Source organism: Schistocerca americana, chromosome 1 (assembly GCF_021461395.2).
Source record: "Schistocerca americana isolate TAMUIC-IGC-003095 chromosome 1, iqSchAmer2.1, whole genome shotgun sequence".
Classification (NCBI taxonomy): domain Eukaryota; kingdom Metazoa; phylum Arthropoda; class Insecta; order Orthoptera; family Acrididae; genus Schistocerca; species Schistocerca americana.
The window spans coordinates 1,013,367,788-1,013,387,706 of record NC_060119.1 but is presented as its reverse complement, the minus strand read 5'-3'; the positions used below and the strand labels follow the sequence as shown (position 1 = coordinate 1,013,387,706).

Below are 19,919 nucleotides of genomic sequence, written 5' to 3'. Positions count from 1 at the left end.
AACAACAACAACAACGAAATATGAGGATTTGAAGGAGTGGATTTTGAGGGGGGACAGAACACAGGGAAGAGAGAGTGTAGGGAAGAGAGTGTGGTTTCAAAATGAATGAAGTTAAGTGTCCTGTGGTGCAGTGGAGCTGGATGTGGAGCAGACGGCCAGCAGAGATTGAGGCCATGAGGATTACAAGAATGAAGTATGCGCTGCATGGATAACTCCCATCTATAGAGTTCAGAAAAGTTGATGCTGGGGTACGGATTCAGACAGTGCAGGTTGTGGAGCAGTCTTTGAAATTTGGCATGTGTTCAGCAGCATAGTCTATCACTAGGTGGTTAGCAGCATACTGGCCTTAGTTTGGCACTGACCATTCATTCAGGTTGGTTAGTGGTCATACCCACATAAAACGCTGTGCAGAAACTGCAGTTGATGGGATACAAGTTCTGCTGCAATTTTTGCACATTATTTTATGTGGTCATGACCACCAGTAAATGTCCACCTGTGGCCAAATACCAAACTCACCAACCAGTGGCACACCACGCTGCTGAGCACAATATGCTCAATTTCACTGACTGCTTCACAACCTGTAGCACCTAGATCCTTCCCCCAAACACCAGCTTCTCTGATAGATAGACAGATACATAGATAGATAGATAGAGTTGTCCTTGCAACACATCCTTTGCTCCTGTAATCCTCCTGGCCTCAATCTCTGCTAGCCACCTGACCCACATCCACCCCACCCTTCCCCAAGACCCTAGCTTCACTCAACTGGTACAGCTTCATTTATTTGTTTACAAGATGTTTTATTAGGACTATAACCAAATGTGCTGACAGATTTTTCTTGCTGCAAAGTATAATGTCAACTGTAACCTGAATTATCTTTTACTGGAGAAAAGCCAGATACACTTGTATTTAAACAGAATGGTTGTCTGAACAGCACATAAAAAGGTGGATAAATACTTCCATATTCATATCCAGCTGAACATATTTCCCTTACCACAGTTTGGGCATGCTATCACCTGAAAGAGCACACTGGATTGCAGACAAAAGACATCACTTGAAGGGGATGAACACAGCCTGCGTGTGTTTATGTCAGAGAGCTAAAGATCAACATAAATGTGGCAGTTTTCTGTAGTTCACCACTGACTTCTTCCGTTTTCTTTTTTCGTATAGATCTTCTCCACTGCTTTCCATCCCCATCCTATAAACCTATATTCATAAAGATTCTGCATAAGAGAACTTCTGCACTAAGACTAAGGGCATTGTGTGATTTCCTTTGGACTGGAAAATCACTAAGAATTTTTGGAGAAATAGTTGTATCAGCTAAAAATTATATCTTTTCTTGACCATTCAACATATTTCACAGTGCGTTATTTATTGTGCACATTCAAGTACATCCTCCTCACTTTTCATTTTGAAGTAGATATTCTCAAAAATACTCAGACTTGTAGCAGCTTGAAATTACCTCCCATCTCTGGTTTGTGATCAGCTCTCTGAATCTCCCTTTTGGAGGTGATATTATTGCTTTTTTTCTATTGGTGATGCCTACATTTAAAGAATTAAGAATCTTTTTTGAGATAATTAACCTGCAAACATAGCATTTTAGAGAAATTTTTGAATAAAAAGCCTGTAACACAGAAATTAAAATTATTATTTAAGTATAACTTTTTAAGGATTTGATGAGATCAAAAGTGGAAATAACTGAGATCACTGGGATAACTGAAACGATTTATTGCAATTGCTGTGAACAACTCTCTTAAAAGAAGTAAATCTGAAACTCATGTCCAAACAAAATGAGTATTTCAACTTTAAAAACAAAATTTGTAAGGCAAATATAAAATAGCACAATGTAACAACAAGCAAATTTTACTTCCAATACTTTCCCAAACAATCAGCCTTAAAGTGAAAGTCTGATACACTCTTACTGGCTGACTGGTATGGGCCTACACTTCATATGAATGACGTTACTTCCAATCCGTGCAACAGGTACAGCCATCAAAATACTGTAACAGGGATGTTGATAAATTTTGGGATTGTTCACATTTTAAAAATGCATTAGTTTATTTCGCTGATAAACATTCGGGGTGGTAGTCATGTGACCTTATTTTCTTGTCACACGTCAGTAAGCCACCTGCTGAATGCTGTGGATCTCAAGACAGCTTGCAATGACTTGTAATGGTGTCGAGGAGGATGGAGTGTAAGTGGTTCTCTATTGGCTGCTGACAGATACGTACACAACAAAGGCAGCCAAATGTTGTCAAAGTTCTTTATTGTTAACCAGAAATAGACATTGCAGCATTTCACGTAAGTCTGCAGGCTTTTGTTGCTGTTGTCACTGAAGTTAAAATCTCCCCACCATCAACGAAGAGAATATGCAGCCGCGGTGTGGAAGCAATACAAACAATGCCCTGGAAGCCAGCTCTGAAGACAATAATATTTTGGATACACGTTCCCCCTCTCATGCTCTGCCCATTTCACTTTTAGACAATGCCATGGGTGCAACAATAGCAACAGGTGGAATATTAACCAATTAACTCTTCTCCAGCATAAGTGAGGGAAAAATCCCTTTCTAACCAATGACGTTAGCCCACCAATGGTAGCCGCTGGAGTTTTAGCCAATAACCCCTTCTTCGGCATTAGTGTGGGAAACTACTCTTACTATCTAATGACATGGGCCACCATGGTAGCCCAAGATTTTTACCCAAGCATGTCCCAACTCCCCTTAATAAGAGAGGATGACACTGGTCTCTGACAGCACTCAACCTAAGTGGACACCACAAGATCCTGAAGAAGATCCAGCAGAGGGATCGAAATGTTGATTCATTGAAGAAATCCAGAAGAATTTAACTCGATAATGCAGTGCACCTGCAATAAGCAGACAACATGCAAGGGACACTGAAGCCTGGATCCAGGTGCACTGGTGTGGACACATCACTGAAAGTGCTTCTCGAAGAGGTGCCCAGTAGTGATTGACTTTGGCTGCCAGCAGCTTTGGCTACCACCAGCTAGCTGTTGAGTAGTCAAGATGATGTGACAGTCTCTCAGATCGGTTGACCAGAGCAAGGAAAAACAAAATAAGGCAGTGAGTACAGGTGGCAAGTCCTGGACCTCTGGCTGTGGCACTGGGTCTATCGGCCTCAGATGCCAGTGGTGCAGAGCAGGGAGGAACTCAGTTCATTCTTCAGAAAATGTGGTGGCTACAGGATCCCCAGCAGACAATCTTGTGGGGACGGCAGCAGAGTGAAGGCACTTTCCTAAGCCATCAGGCAGCAGTTGTTGGTTTTGCAGCCCAGCTGTGATGACAGCAGCTGCATCATCTGAATGATAAGTAACATCACGGAAGAGACAGACACACACAGTAGGCACCGAGCGAGGTGGCGCAGTGGTTAGCACACTGGACTCGCATTCGGGAGGACGACGGTTCAATCCCGTCTCCGGCCATCCTGATTTAGGTTTTCCGTGATTTCCCTAAATCGTTTCAGGCAAATGCCGGGATGGTTCCTTTGAAAGGGCACGGCCGATTTCCTTCCCAATCCTTCCCTAACCCGAGCTTGCACTCCGTCTCTAATGACCTCGTTGTCGACGGGACGTTAAACACTAACCACCACCACCACCACCACCACCACCACCACCACCACAGTGGGCATCTATGCAAAGCCCACCCATTCTGATGTCTTGTTTGTCTGGCCTGGAAATATATAAAAAGCCAAAGGGGACTTGTTAATGAGGAAGACAAGTACTACTGCAAAAATCAATGCAGTCGAAACTTCCTGAATCCTAGTCATTGGTCAGTGAAGTAGGTTGCCACTGAGGAAACTACGGTGGATAGCTGTGTCTCACACCCTGAATATGACACCTGGCTCCTGTCTGGGTCTGTGCTGTTACAGTGTCATTAACTAATAAAGTTATCTGAAAATGGTTTTCCCCAGGTTCAAAAGTTCACATCTAGCAAGAGGTCTTGATGAAATTGAGCTGTGGAAGAAATCTGACATAATAGGTGCTACCCAAAAGTTCCCGGAATCATGTGTAGCTGGTGAAGTCTAGCTAGTATGACGAAATGTCACCATCCTCTGAGAATTAGTGGATCCAGTGGTTTCATGATATGTGATCACATTTAGTTTTCATGAGCATTTCCCCCTTCTTGTGTGTTGAGTATCTTGTGAAATTGACAGTGGTAGGTGTCTGGGAACAACAAGTGTGCATAAACTTTTGTTTCAGACTTGGAAAACTGCTATGTAAACATGCTGAAGCAAGCATTTGGGAAATACACTTTAGAACAAAGTCAAACTTATCACTGTTTTAAAAGTTTTCAAGATGGTAGAACATCGTTCGATGATAGTTCCCAATCAGGATGGCCATCAGCCAGTGTTAGTCCTGAAAATGTTGCTGCTGTTCAGAATGCAGTGGTGAAAGATCATAGGCAGACTGTTCATGATGTATGGAGTTGTTGTGGGGCTGTCTTTCGAGACATGTCAGAGAATTTTGTCTGTTGGAAGTGGCACACAGGTGATTGGTTCCTTTATCATGACAATGTGAGGACACACACAGTGTTGATCACCACAAGTTTCTGGTGAAAAACAAAATGATTGTTATTCCCCATCCACAATATCCAACCAACCTGGCACCAAATAACTCTTTTTTTATCCCCTAGGATGAAATCCAAGTCAAAAAGCTGAATATTTCTCATAGTTGAGGAGATTCAAACAGGACTGAAAGTGGTACTACATAGGCTCACAAAAAATGCATTCCAAGGTACTTTCAGTTCACAGAAAAAACACTGGGAACAGTGTATTCATCCCCCAGGGGACTACTTTGAAGGTGGTAAATAACATCCAGGTAAAGTGTTATTTTATTTATTGATGTATCCTAGGAACTTTTTGCTAGCACCTTGTACTTCAAATTGCCAAAGAACTACCAGTGGTTTTGCCAACTGAAATGCCATATGTTTGACCGGACACCCTTACGGATTTATACCTGGGGCTGAGAAGATCAGTGCCAAATCAATTTATATGAGCTGACCACTGAAAACCCAGCCAAATAAGCCTATACAAAGTAATTATGTCTACACCTTTTATGAAAATAATAGGGCCTGTACCACTGTATTAAAACAAAGACTTTTTGTCAAGTTCCTGTAGTGCAGGTCCTAGGCTACACCCTACACAAACTGGACATAAATGAAGCCCTACCAAATGGTTATATTACACTCACCTCACCAGAAATCCACAATGTTCCACTCGTGGTTGTTGATGAAACATAGTATCTACAATAACTGATGGTGTCAATCAGCCCCCACCTTCACCATCTCAGGTCCTTGCAGTTTAACCTGAAAGGTGAGGTCAAGTGTAGCTTTCACAACACTGCTGCAAGTTCTAGCACAAGTTCAGGAAGGAGCTGGAAAGGGGATACTTTATGCTTCCAGAGTACTCTGCTATACCAAGACGATCTACTCTATTTGTTTGGACCATCAACAAGTTCTGGTTATATTTATTTGACAAACCATTCTCTATGCTGCCTGACTAGCCTAAAGGATCCATCTAGTCTACTGGCGAGATGGGTACCGAGACTTCAGGAGTATGACGTCACCATGGTACACAACAGCAGACACAAACACAAGGATGCCAACTGCTTTTCAAGGAATCCTTTGGCAAAACACAGCAGCACGGATAAAAATCTCAGTCATCAGTGTATTTAATGACATTGTTGCTGAACACATACGATCCAGCACTGCTTAAAACCATACAAGCCTTGAATAAAAGAGAATGCCAATTAAAAAACAGAGCTTTGTGTAAGAGGAACTATAATAAGGGTGCTCATCATCCCACCTTATCTATGGACAGATATCCTGAAGTATTTTCACAACGTTCCAACACTGGTCGTCTGAGATTAGTGAAGACCGTAAACAGAATCAGACGCAGGTGTCACTGGCCAGACTCTTACCAATCCATTAGACATGAGCCACTGTAAGAAATGTCAATGATGGAAAAACATGCCACAATTACAACCAAGGAATCCAGTACCAATCATGCCTGATCAGAACCATGCCACATAATTGTAATCCCAAAGTTGACAAATATGAATTGATGTATAATAATCTGCACTGATTAACCCATCAGTCATGCCATCACCAGAGTAGTGCCAATGGCCGATGCTCTGGAAATTTCAAGTTCCCTTGTAGAAGACATAATTTTGAAACATGGAGCACCACATCTGATAATCTCTGATCATGTAACAGTTTTAAAGTTGAGACTAGTATCAGAGGTAATTTCACATTGCAAAATCACTCCCAAGCTGAAAATTACCTACCATCCACAGACGAATTGCCAAATAAAAGGCTTTAATAAGATGACAGATATGCTCTTGGTGTATGTTTATGTCAAACAGAGAGACAGGGATTCAATATTGCTCATCATGACATTCACATACTAAAAGCAAGCAGGAAACTGCACACTTCACCAACAGCTCTTCCTGCAGCATAGTTGACAGGCTAAAATGAGAATAGACATACTGTTCCTGTTTCAACCAACAATAATCTGGGTGACTACATAAAACACTTCATCACCAGGACTAATGGAGCAAAGCAGCTGGCTTGACATGGAGACTGGAGACTCAGGAGAAAGACCAACAGCACTATAACGCCACGCACTAGCCTGTTAAGAAACAGCTTGGGAGACTTACTATGGTGGTGGTGGTGGTGGTGGTGGTGGTGGTGGTGGTGGTTAGTGTTTAACGTCCCGTCGACAAGGTCATTAGAGACGGAGCGCAAGCTCGGGTGAGGGAAGGATTGGGAAAGAAATCGGCCGTGCCCTTTCAAAGGAACCATCCCGGCATTTGCCTGAAACGATTTAGGGAAATCACGGAAAACCTAAATCAGGATGGCTGGAGACGGGATTGAACCGTCGTCCTCCCGAATGCGAGTCCAGTGTGCTAACCACTGCGCCACCTCGCTCGGTTCTTACTATGGACTTTTACACCTGTGGCGCAGAAAGTGAGGCTGTAGGAAAGTCACTAAAGCACTACTTTGGATCATATCATATCCTTCGTTGTTTGTCGGGCATCACACATGAAGTTGCGGCTTATAACTTTTCACCAAGAGGAAAAAACTGCAGATACCTCATCCATGACCTCCATGTGATGCCCTATACTGCCCAGAGGCACAGGCTGATGATGGGAGGTTCAAGGAAAATGATCACAAGGTTCAATGGGAGGGGCTATCTTTGATGCTCTGTATAGTCAATGGGATGTAACAACACATCCAGAATGTAGGAATCTGCCAGTGCAACCACACAGAAGGCTGTCGACACTATCTAGATCCAGGGTGTTTCGGTCAGTTCCAATGAGAACTTCTGAAACAGCGGGACACTATACTTGCATGACAGTAAGCAATGCCGTGAACTGTTGCGCATAGTGTGGCATAGTATTTATCATCGCTGGTTGGCGTGCTGCAGGCAACCAGTTCAAAACTGACCACCAGCAATTATTTATTACTCAGTACTTATCATTTCTGGAAGATTCTTGAAATATCTATATTTTGAATACTCTGGAACAGTCAGTGTTTGGATAAATACCAGCATTCTGGAAACTTCAATGTTTGGATAAACAGCTGTTCTCACCATCCATGAGTTTAGTTCCATTTTGACTGTAGGTTGGTGTCCATAATAAATATGCTTTCAGTTCTAATTATTGTACTCCAATGATGACCCCATTCTCAGATTTGGACTTGAGTGTGGTTATATGACAACACAGCAAGCATTCTTCTTGTCCTTCTTCCTCCTTCTTCTTCCTCCTCCTCCTCTTTATTACCAGTTTACAGCTGCCTGGATCAGTTGTGAATCAAGCACCACCATCACTGTCTGTCTCTTCACCACTATTCTCCCTTAAGTATGTCTTCTGGTGTTCCTCCCCTCTTTTCTATGGACAAACTCCTTTTCACTGTATCTTGTGGTCTCTTTCCACTTAACCTTTCAGAAAATTCTCTCTCTCTCTCTCTCTCTCTCTCTCTCTCTCTCTCTCTCTCCCCCTTTTTTTCACATTATTCTCCTTCTTCTCCTCATATGTCCATATCACTTCAGCTTTGTAGTTTCTGCCTTGTGCTAAAGTTTCAATATTCCAGTCCCTTCTCCAATCTCTTCAATTCTGATTCTATCCTTTCTTGTCTTATGTCCGATGCATCTCAAAAATTTCATCTCTGGTCCCTACAATCTGCTCTCTTCTCCCCCCCCCCCCCCCCCCCATTTTTTTGTCCCAGTATAATCTAAAAATACATGTATCAACTGCTTCACAAGAAATGTGTAAAATTCTTCATTTTAGAATCTATGAAAATATTTACTGTGCACATCAAGTTTGCAATTGAAAAAAAAGACAACTGGGGACACACATTTTTAATGTTTATTTACAACAGAGAAAGAACATCAGCTTTATTTAAAAATTTATTTTATTTGTATAAATACAAGAATCGTTGTATAGAAATAAACATAACTTCCAACAAGGCACATAGTCTTCAACAATCTGAACATGGTAACACTAACCTTATATAAATTTATCCATCCCTCTGTAGTAAAACATTCCAAATACTTTAACAGGATAAAACTATGTTATATCTTAGTTTTTGGAACTCAACTTCAGTCACACATTCAAAGAAGACTTAATAAACATTTTTTATCACAAAAGTGCAGGTACTTCCACAGGAAAATGACTGGAAGAATTCAGTACATTTATTTAATGTATGTTTATAACAGGAACTATCATCTTTTCTCTAGTGTATTAAAAGTGAGCTTGCTAAAATCAGAAGTTAATAACTTGTCCAAAGGATCTACATTACTTTTCTCAGTCACTGACAAGTTTTCTTCTGGAAGTGGTAAATGAAAAATAGATGCAGCTGATGATGCTTCACTGCTCTGTATACTGCAACTATCCTGTTCCTGGATTGTTAATGACTCAGCTTTAGCTTTGTTCTCAGCTGGGTTTAATCTACCCTCTTTGGTCCACACAACTTTTGGGCTCATATTTGGAGACAATTGCCTGAAACATTACAGGTTATGTCAGTACATGCTAGAAAGGAACACACAGTGAGAGACTCTTACAGTACATAAAACTATCCAGAAGATACTGATCTACCAGCACAATACAATATTTAACTGAAATTTATATGGACTTTCAAGGTACATTATCTGACAGCAAAAGTAACATGAATGGTACTGGAGATACCACTGGCAGACTGTAATAATGCTGGCACCCAAAATATATTACTTGTGATAAAAACAACTCTACCGCATTTTAAAACTCAACATTCAATCCTTGTGTGCAGAGTCATCATCATAACACCACAAAATCTGCAGCTCAATGGCATTGAAGAACATGCATTTAAATAAGCACACAACAAAATATCTGAATTTTAGAGACTACTATCTAAATGTACGAGTTTTGTGATTCTATGATACTGCTTCAAAGAACTTCAGTGAATTGATATGGCAGAGTAACAACAATTGGTATAACTATAAATGCGGGACTGCACAACAGGAAAAATGTGGAAAAGGATAAGTAAGACCATGACATTATGAGAGATATTTAATTATTATTTACTCTGTTTTATAATTTTTCACTTTATCTAGGGACATGATGGTGTGGCAATGTAAACACTGAGCCTATGAGACAAATAAAACACAAATTCATAAAATTAGATCAATTTTCTTAAACAAATAAAATAATGTGGTTAGGTGCAATAGAAAGACTGTCACAAATATATATGTGTGTGTGTGTGTGTGTGTGTGTGTGTGTGTGTGTGTGTGCCGTCTATCTTTAACAAAGGTCTTGTTGGCCAAAAGCTTATTTGGGACAGTCTTTTTGTTGTGCATATCTGCAACCCAGCTTCTCTGCTATATGGTGATTAACAACTTCCTTTTTTATAATATGTTTACATTCTATGCTGGATTTTCCTTTGTTTAAAAGAATGTAGTGTAGTAGAACTAATCAAATAAGTTCATTCTTTTAAACACAACCTGCTTCATTTTAGTCACTAGTTACACATGGAGACTGGTCATCTCCTTATAGTCTATAAAGTGTCAATCAGACAACCTGAACTCTGCCACTCACCTCGTAATATTCCACAGCTTGAAATCCTCAGAACACCATGAACCAGCTAGCGATCCTTTCTCAGAACTGATCACACTAGTGCATGGGCTGCTCTTTGCTGGTAATGGCATTTCAGTTAATTGTTGGAAGACTTGTACAGCCTGTGGTGGACGGTATGGCTCTTCACCAGATTCCAAACTTTTGCATACCATTTCATCCAAAAATGACAATGTAAAGTCCAACTGGTCATACTTATCCTGTTCCTTTACAGTGTGTCCATGTATTGCTGTTACAAAAGGTAAACTACACTTCAGCTCAAAACAAATGTCACGTAAGTAAGAATCTCGTCTAGAAGTTGATAATAGTTCTTGTAGAAAACCATCTATTCCGGATGCATGTTCCTTTTTATGAACAGAAACGTATTGCAGTGACTGAACTATTGAAATAAGGAGATCTCTAACACCTTGAGGAAATGGGTCTCTCTTCTTCTCATTTCTGATAATTTTATGTCCTAGTTCAATTATTTCTTTGATAGTGTCTGCAGGTTTGTTAACTCCCCCTTCAACTGCTGGAAGCCCAAAGCGGCTTATTACCCAAACATACAATTGCAGAATTGCTGTTACAGCTATCTTTGACTTTGAATATTTGTGAAGTATTTTAATCACTTTCTGCCTGGTATCTCCAATGTTTTTCTGCTGATCTTCACCTGTAAAACACAGATAAAAGTGTTATTCAAATAGTATGCCATGTGCAACATTCATACAATACATGAAAGCAAAGGATATTCATGGAGTACAATTTCAGGTTTCAAGGAAACCTGTTGACCAGCGCACAAAAGTAGAATGTCAGCTCAGCTAGAAACCTGAAAACATATTTATCTCAGTAACATGCTATTATTTAATTACAATGGTAAATAAAGAAGAGGTCTGCTCTACCTCTTCTACATGCAGAACATATTGTGGTGGCACAGGAGCTTAGTTTTCTTCTGAGTAACATCAGGTAACTAATTAATGACTTGGATGCGTGGCTTACATATGAGCAGGGCTGGTATATAATCGAGACTTTCATAACCTCCGAAACAATGCAAGTTAGTACATTGTATATAAAATCAAAACCATATTACTTTTTAAAGAATCTCATGACATGGAGTCATGGAAAAATGACACAGCCAATCTCAGGATAACTCCCTATAAATGAAGTGAAACTAACACCATTATGGATTAGTGTTGCAAGAAACTGTGCATTTTCACCTGGTTTACATCCAGCCCAGAATAAATGCTCAACAGTTATTTCACGAGCTGTCAAATGAAGCAATTATGTGGATAATTCTACTAATAACTCACGAATGTATGAATATATGGATCTGGAGAATAAAGGAGAGGAGGAGTCAGAGATAAGGAATACATGGAAGATAACACGTGATGGTTAGATGTGATTGGGGAAGAATCATGGGCACAGCTATAAAATCAGCAAGGCCACATTAAAAGCTGTCTTTACACTGATTCTCTTCTGTTGAGTAGATGGCTAACAAAGTTCTCACTGCACAGACTAAGTAAAAGAAAGCACACCTTTAAAAGGTTCAGCAAGAATGAATTCAGACATAAGACTATAACTGAAACCTTTAGAGAGAACTGTAATCTCAGAAAGACTTAAGATTTTCTAGAGCACAGGTTGAAGAATGTTACACGACTACCTAAGTTCAGCTTTCGGTAGGTCTTGGGACGTATGGAAGGTCAGCAAGGCGGTTTTTGGCAGATGTGAGAGATTGCAGCGAAGATTTTTAGAGACTGTTGTAGTCATAGTAGGCCCATGAATGGAATACAGATTGAAGATCCGGGTGCAAGACCCATGCTCGAACCAAATGCATCCATTCTGTCACATACCCCATTGCGCTGGGTCAACTGCGAAAACAGACACATCATACTACATGACCACAACTGACGACATTGATGATGACCACTGCCAAATTGTACATTGATGATGACCACTGCCAAATTGTATCAAAAGTTAATGCTGACCAATCCGTGGAAGACTACACGCACCACTGAACAGAATGCGCTGAACTACTATGGCCATTCCACAACCTTGTGCAATGTGGATTTTTACTGATGTGGTCCACAACATCTATATTAACAAATCCATCTGGTAGTTGTGATCGGGACATTTTTGACAGGATACATTAAAATCATACATAGTATATGATATATGAGCAATCACTGTGAATGTAACACTTCTCCTTACAATTTGGAATAAATACCTGCTTTACATATATAAGCTAAGATCTGAAGTAATTTTAAATTGTTTTGACAATAGCCGTAAAAGTATGTGTTCTTGCCACCACTTATATTTTTCCATAACCACATTTGGCACAATGGCAATATTCGCTCAGAAATATTTTCAAAATGAACCTATTCACTGTTTTTATGCTTGTTTGGGTTTATCTAGTGATCTGTCTTCAGACTGAAAACTATTACTTGAAGTTTCGGCCTAGAGATAAACATCAAAAACATGCTGATGGTAATTAATTGCCACAGTTTAGATCAAATTCAACTTTCAGGATGCTTAAAGGATCTTGTGGCAGTGAATGATTGTGTATATCTAGGATCTCTGATCAGTGGCACAGGAAAATGTGAAAGGAAATAAAATGAAGAATCGTCCTTGGCCAAGCCAAATGGTTAAGTTCACTAAGATTTGGCAGAACCATGCAATATCCAAAACAATGAAGATGCACTAGGTGGATTCATTGGTGTTTCCTGTATTCTTATATGGCTGCGAAACTTGGACCATGAAAGCTAGTGACAAGAGCCAAGGTGTGTTGTTGGCTGAAGATGTTACGTGTACCACAAATAGAAAGAACAAAAGCTTCCATAATAGAAGGACTTAGCATCACAAGAAGTTTATCTTCCCGTGTCAGTCAAAGGTACTTCCAGTTCCTTGGGCACACTTTGAGAAGCGGAGGGCCTAATTTAGAAAAGACCATCTTACAAGGCAATATCAAAGGCAGAAGACCATGAAGAAGAACAGCAAATAGATGGTTGGATCACATGAAGAAGATTACCAGCCTACCTCTTCACATTAAGAACTGAAGATCACTATGGATGGAGACATCTACTCAAAAGTTTCAATTAATTAAGAAATGAGGTCACGACACTCAGCAATGAGTTAACCAACTAGTGATGATCTAGTAATGGATAACAGGCAGACTTTATGACAAGTACTAGTGGAGGTCACAAAGCAGACGCTCGGAGATTCACATGCCTCAGACGATATACTCTACTTTTCCTACTACAATTACTGCATACACGAAGCTGTGGCATTAATTTAACAAAAGAAAGTGCGTTTGAAAGTAAGTGTCTGAAGACAATTTTGTAGCCAATATAGCACCATGTACAGCCACAGCTAGGAAAATAATTTTTTTAAACACAGGTATTCACTAGGGGCGAACAAACTGTCACATTTCTCGGTCATGTTATAAAAACAATATAGGACCAAATTACAACAGTGGTTAGCAGAAAATGTAAAAGCATTAATTATTCAAACTGTAACTGTACTTTGCTGATGGGAATTACTTCAAAGAGGTTTGCTTACCTATTCAGATAACTCTATACAGGGTGTTCAAAAAAAGTGGTGGATACTTTGAGAGGTGGTAGTACCCATCGAAACAAGAAAAATAAGTCCACTAACATGGGTCCTGGAAAGCATACTTTCTGCAATAAACATATGTTTTCAAGTGTTCAGTGTAGTATCCATACATGACAATGGATGCCTCTGCCCTTCGGTTAGGAATGACACACCCTTTGAAGTGTACCTGGTCGTTGTTGTACCTGCTGGCACACATTGAAGAAGAGACCATGTAGTGCCCGCACATTGTTGATTGGTGTGACGTAGACCAGCCGACCGGAGTGGCCGTGCGGTTCTAGGCGCTACAGCCTGAAACTGAGCGACCACTATGGCCACAGGTTCGAATCCTGCCTGGGGCATGGATGTGTGTGATGTCCTTAGGTCAGTTAGGTTTAATTAGTTCTAAGTTCTAGGCGACTGATGACCTCAGAAGTTAAGTCGCATAGTACTCAGAGCCATTTGAGCCATTTTTGACGTAGACCAGTTCCTTCAAATATCCTCATAACCAAAAGTTAGAAGATTTAGGTCTGGGGAATGAACAGGCCAAGCGCCAAGGTGAGACCCCCCCCACTAATACAGTGGTCCTGAAATCCTGATTCAGATGTACATGCACTCTGGGACGAAAGTGTGCTGGTGCGCCACCATGCATGAATCACATTTGTATTCGTTGCTGCCATGGCAAAGTATCCAGTAAGGTAGGCAATACATTTATGAGAAAGCCCACATAATGTGCCCCAGTTAATCTTTGTGATACCATGTATGGTCCTATTAATCTATTATCAAGTATGCCTGCCCGTACATTGATTGAGAATTGATGTTGACGGCCTCTTTCCTCAACTGCTTGGGGATTTACATTTGCCCATACACGCTGGTTGTGAAAATTCACACCACCATCTCTTCTGAACCCTCCATCTCTTTGGTAAATAAAATCTTGAATGTGAACAGTGGATCAGTGGCACACTTCTGCAACAGCCATTGACAGAACCGCCATCTGCCATGACGATCCTGTGGCCTTATGACTGAACAAACAGTAGATAATATGGATACAGCAACTGTTCATGAAGAATCCCCCATATAAGAGAGCGAGACATGCTTTCTGCTGCTGCTAATCATAGCACACTGGTCCCAGGGGTTTCTTCCACCAAATATAGCACATGCTCCTCCATGTAAAGCATGTGGCCTGTGCGGGGCCTTCCACTGTCAATCTTTTGAGTTGCAAGAGTACCTGCATCCCTCAGCTGCTGGAAAAGTCTGCCGAACAGCTTATCAGAGGGCACTCTGTAATATAGATATTTTTCAGTTTAGAGGGCATGGGCACGCAGGCTACATCTATTTACTAAACATAGCAATATATCACATCTGCCACCTCACTTGTCAATTAATAGGCTTCCATTGCTAACAAGTGGTGGAAGACAGAAAATGTAAATGTACTACACCATTTGTACATACAAATGGCACAATAACAGTAAGCACCATGCTATGTCCCCAAGGTTGACAGCACTGTACAATAAGACACACAAACACAATTAAAATTAATGTAGCCTACAACACAGCTCAAACCACACAACTGACTGCAGACCACATAATGGCAGGTAGAGTACTGTGAGTAAGACATCATATTACCTTGCTGACACATTTGATGGAGCACCAATGTGTTCTAACATCTACAACCCAGCATTGCGCAGCCCTTCCTATAAACATGTTTTTACCTCACAAAGGATGCGTTTCCGGACCCATGTTTACTGACTTACTTTTCCTGTTTTGATGAGTACTACTACTTCACAAAGTATTCAACACTTTTTTGAACACCCTGGATATTAGTATATAATACTAAGACTGCTCACATGACTAATGACTCATGAGCAATTAGTCTCCATAGACGCAATACAAGGAGCCAATACAGCAGGGCATGCTATTAATCTCTGAACGTAAGATAACGCACATTGTTATCATACAGGGAAATGTTTGTAAGATACAATTCCCATCAACTTCAATAAACTCTGTCTCTCTTTCTACCACCACCCAAACAGTGATAGCAAAATCTTCTCTGTAACCTGTATTTGAACAGGAAAGTTTTACATCAAAAACTGCTGCGTGACAGCAAAAGCTAACTGTATCGTACAATAATGGAAGGTGGGAATAAACTGCTGCTAGAATCAACTATGTCCTTGTCGAAAGCCTAATAAAATGATGTCAAAATACTATCATTATACAAAAATCAAAAGATCAGTTTTGCAAAACAAAGTTCTAGTAATCAAACTTTATTTTGTCTTGTTCATAAACGCATAATATATGCATGGTTATGTTTTCCACTTCCAGGGGAATGTGTGACACTGTGGAGGAAGCAAGTTTCACACTATACATTAAGCTGCATGGAACAGGAAGCGTGATCTCACCCTCCCACATATAGTCCTGTTAGTACAGAGGGCTGATATTGTTATCAGTGGAGACATTAAATACACACATTGACACATACAATACTTATGAGCTATTTCAATTTTTTAGTGGAAAATACGCATTTCTCTCTTGTCATTTTTAAAATTCATATGAACATTCAACAGCATGACTATTAAATACCAATGTCTAAAAGAAAGTGACTTGTACTTCATACCTGAAAGTAAATTCTTAATTGATCCATGGATGGTTTTAACCTGACTGTCACTAGCAAGAGGCAATAACCGAAGAAGCATTGCAACATGCCATGAATCAGTGTCCCGTGGATATTTTTGTGTAAGAAGGATGATGCGTCTTACTAGATCGTGACGCAAATGAATATTGTTGGAGCAATAGGTCTGTGCATAATCAGCAATTTGTGTACATATTTGTTCTGCATTTGAAGCATTTGCTGCTACACATAGCAAAGCTAATGTTTTTCTTTTTACTGCATGATCAGGATGTTGCAAGCTTGACATGATGATTTCTTGTTGCTCTGGTGTAAGTGACAAGGGACAGTGTTGCAGAATAACTTCAAGCAGATCAAGGCCAGCATACCTACAAAATAAATATTTTTGTTATAAAACATACAAAAAACAAATGAAGGAAACAGATAACATTATTAGTGTGTGTCACATTACCTCAAATTGTTGCTCTTCCTCGACATCAAATCTGTAACATGTGATATAGCTGTTGGCAGTATATCGTCATTGGGTTTGTACTTCATCAGAATTGCTATACATGCACAAATAATGGCAACCCCAATAGCTTCTTGTGAACCAGACTTTGCCAAAATTAAAGTCTTATGAATTACAGCTCTAATGTCGGCTGTCGGTTCATCCATCAGCTGAAGTAACCTACAAATATCAGAAGTACTAAATAAGCCTGGTGAGGAAATACATATGAACTTATAGATCTTATAATTAATTTTCCCTGAGGCATTTAAGTCTCATCTTTATCTATGATAACAATGGAAGCTGAAGAAATGAATTAAAATTTGTGCACGGACGAGACTCAAACCCTGGTCTCATTGCTTGTTATTTTTTTATTCTAAGCCACATCAAAATATGTAAATTTTCAGCACTAAATGACAGGCAAATAATTAGCTCTGTACCATTTCTCATCAAAGGTGGAAAAGAGAGAATATCATTCGACAAACAGGGAACAATGTGTGGAAGAACAGCAGCCATAACATGAGACATTATTTTAAATTGTTTAACAACTGTGAGTTACAGAATATGCAAGTTGTTCTTGATGAGATACCAAGCATCAAGCATTTCTGCACAGACCACGTCATACATCTTACAGTTGTTGTGTGACAAATACTTCCACTGAAATATGTAGTTCACATTAAAACAAGCATAGATTGCACTGTGAAACAAGGTACGAAAATTTCTCTCTTTTTAACTGCTGGTCTCTAAGATGGAAAATGCAGGCCCAAATTACACTGAGAAGCGATCAAAGATAGCTCCTCATCACACTATGCACTGACACAAACGTAGGTTTTCACCAACGGAACATCAGTAGAATCAATTCAAACATATCAAAAAGTTGGAAAAAATCTCAGTTCTTTTCTCTGGAGTTATGCAAGAAAATGCAAAGAAGACCTAAGTACAAGAGTTACAACAAATAATAAAGAGGTGTGAAGACTCATAATAAGACATTACAAGAAAACTGACAATTGATATATAGATTGTATCATAAAATAACTCTGTTATTTGACTAGCTATTAATAGAGCAGGGAGGGGGGAGGGGACAGATACAGCAACTAATACACTGAAACATACCAGAGAATGAAGAAATATATAATGCTGCAGAGTATGTTGTGAAATGTCACTCACAGGATTTCCATAATCTGGAAACGTGAAGTGGCTCTCCACTAAATATTTCAAAGACACCGTACGCCAGATCATAGTTTATTACACTTCTTTCTCCTCTCCTCTGCTTCGCCATTCTCTTTTACAGTCTTTTTAGTCCTCTCTCACTTTCTGATATCGCATTTTACTATTAAATACTAGATCTCATAATCTCCATCCTTCCTCCATTTTTCATTTTTTCTCTGAGTCTTTTTTTTCCAATTTGCAACCACTGATTTCTTATAAGGTCAACTCAGCGTAGCACTCTTGATTAGTGGCAGCTCATCTGTCTTTCACCGGTACCTTGAATTTTTCTGGATTCAAATACTTGATCCACCATCTGTACATCATATCCTGTCTTTTCTCTCTCACACACACCCATTTCCTTTTTCCTTGGTTAACAACTTTTTTGAACTGTGAAGTCAGAGATTTATGCATATGCCATCCTGTTCCTATTTCAGCAACTATTTTGTGCTTATCATTCAGAAACTGTTAATATTAATTTTCTTTCATTTTCATTCTGAATTAGGAAAATAAATTCCAGGGCAACTGTCCAAGTGTAAAACTTAAAACGATAAATCTTCTGTGTACCACGATTTAAAGAACAAAGTTATGAGTGAAATACCAAATGCAATTTCAGGAAACATATCTTTTAGCGAAGTACCTTCAAATAATGGAACTAATCACAAGTTATGGACTTGGTTTGTAATTATTGTGCTGCAGGTTGCCAACTTTAAGACCAATGTTTCAATTATAAATACTACAAGCAGAAGTACACATGATGCAAACTTTTAAATCTGCAACGAGTTAAAGCTGTGTCCTGCACCAAGATTAGCACCCATACATCAACTTCTCATGAGCACAGCCTACTGACGGCCTCATTCGAAGTCTACTTGTCGCTGGTCCCTCTCTAGTCCTTGTCCTCTTTACACATATTTTCCGCATTGCTACAGGACTAGCAACTCCGTAAGTCTATCTGAAAGACACTTATAGGAAGATGTGTATGTTCAAAAAACAGTAACATTCAAACAAATAAAAACAATGTTCCTTTCATAATTTAAAGTATCTATGAAACAGCTTTAAATTTGTGCTTTTATCCAAATATCATTTAATAGCATGTGTTGAAAGAAATCACAATAAATTACAATAATTGTTGGAAGTTTTGAAAGGCAAAAAAAGTGCTGGAGAAAAAATAAAACAAAAAATACTCTCTGTTCTCTAGTAAGTTGTTTCCGACATAATGCAAAAGAAAAGAGAGAAACAAAAACGATAGAGCTCTCTGGACTTGCGGGGAAAATGAGTGATACAACATATGTGAAGCCAGCTTTTTCTAGGTAAGTACCATTTTCTTACAAATTGTAAACTTGTTCACATGATGTAACATGAAAATAAACTTTACCACAAGCAACAAATTGCAGTATAAAAGAACTAACAACTTAAGTAACCAGAATGAGATTTTCACTTTGCAGCGGAGTGTGCGCTGATATGAAACTTCCTGGCAGATTAAAACTGTGTGCCGGACCAAGACTCGAACTCGGGACCTTTGCCTTTCGTGGGCAAGCGCTCTATCAACTGAGCTACCCAAGCACAACTCACGCCCCATCCTCACAGCTTTACTTCTGCCAGTACCTCGTCTTCTACCTTCCAAACTTTACAGAAGCTCTCCTGTGAACCTTGCAGAACTAGCACTCCTGAAAGAAAGGATATTGCAGAGACATGGCTTACCCACAGCCTGGGGGATGTTTCCAGAATGAGATTTTCACTCTGCAGTGGAGTGGGCGCTGTGAGGACGGGGCGTGAGTCGTGCTTGGGTAGCTCAGTTGGTAGAGCATTTGCCCGCAAAAGGCAAAGGTCCCGAGTTCGAGTCTCAGTTCGGCACACAGTTTTAATCTGCCAGGAAGTTTCAAATTAAGTAACAATTGAGGCAAAAACCTTAAATTCAAGGTC

The 19,919-nt window shown here is 39.7% G+C and overlaps 1 protein-coding gene across 2 annotated transcripts in view; it reads right to left on the bottom strand.

The window, feature by feature from the left end:
* Positions 1 to 8,407: 8,407 nt before the first annotated feature.
* Positions 8,408 to 19,919, bottom strand: part of LOC124616228 (AP-4 complex subunit epsilon-1-like) — a 54,085-nt gene continuing 42,573 nt past the window's right edge. For both annotated transcript variants that reach the window (XM_047144534.1, XM_047144541.1), the window contains exons 6-9: positions 16,758 to 16,973; positions 16,295 to 16,674; positions 10,084 to 10,768; positions 8,408 to 9,012 (exon numbers count right to left, since the gene is read on the bottom strand). In XM_047144534.1, coding sequence (XP_047000490.1) covers positions 8,736 to 9,012; positions 10,084 to 10,768; positions 16,295 to 16,674; positions 16,758 to 16,973 — 1,558 coding nt within the window. In that variant the 3' untranslated portion in view covers positions 8,408 to 8,735. The remainder of the gene's footprint in view (positions 9,013 to 10,083; positions 10,769 to 16,294; positions 16,675 to 16,757; positions 16,974 to 19,919) is intronic.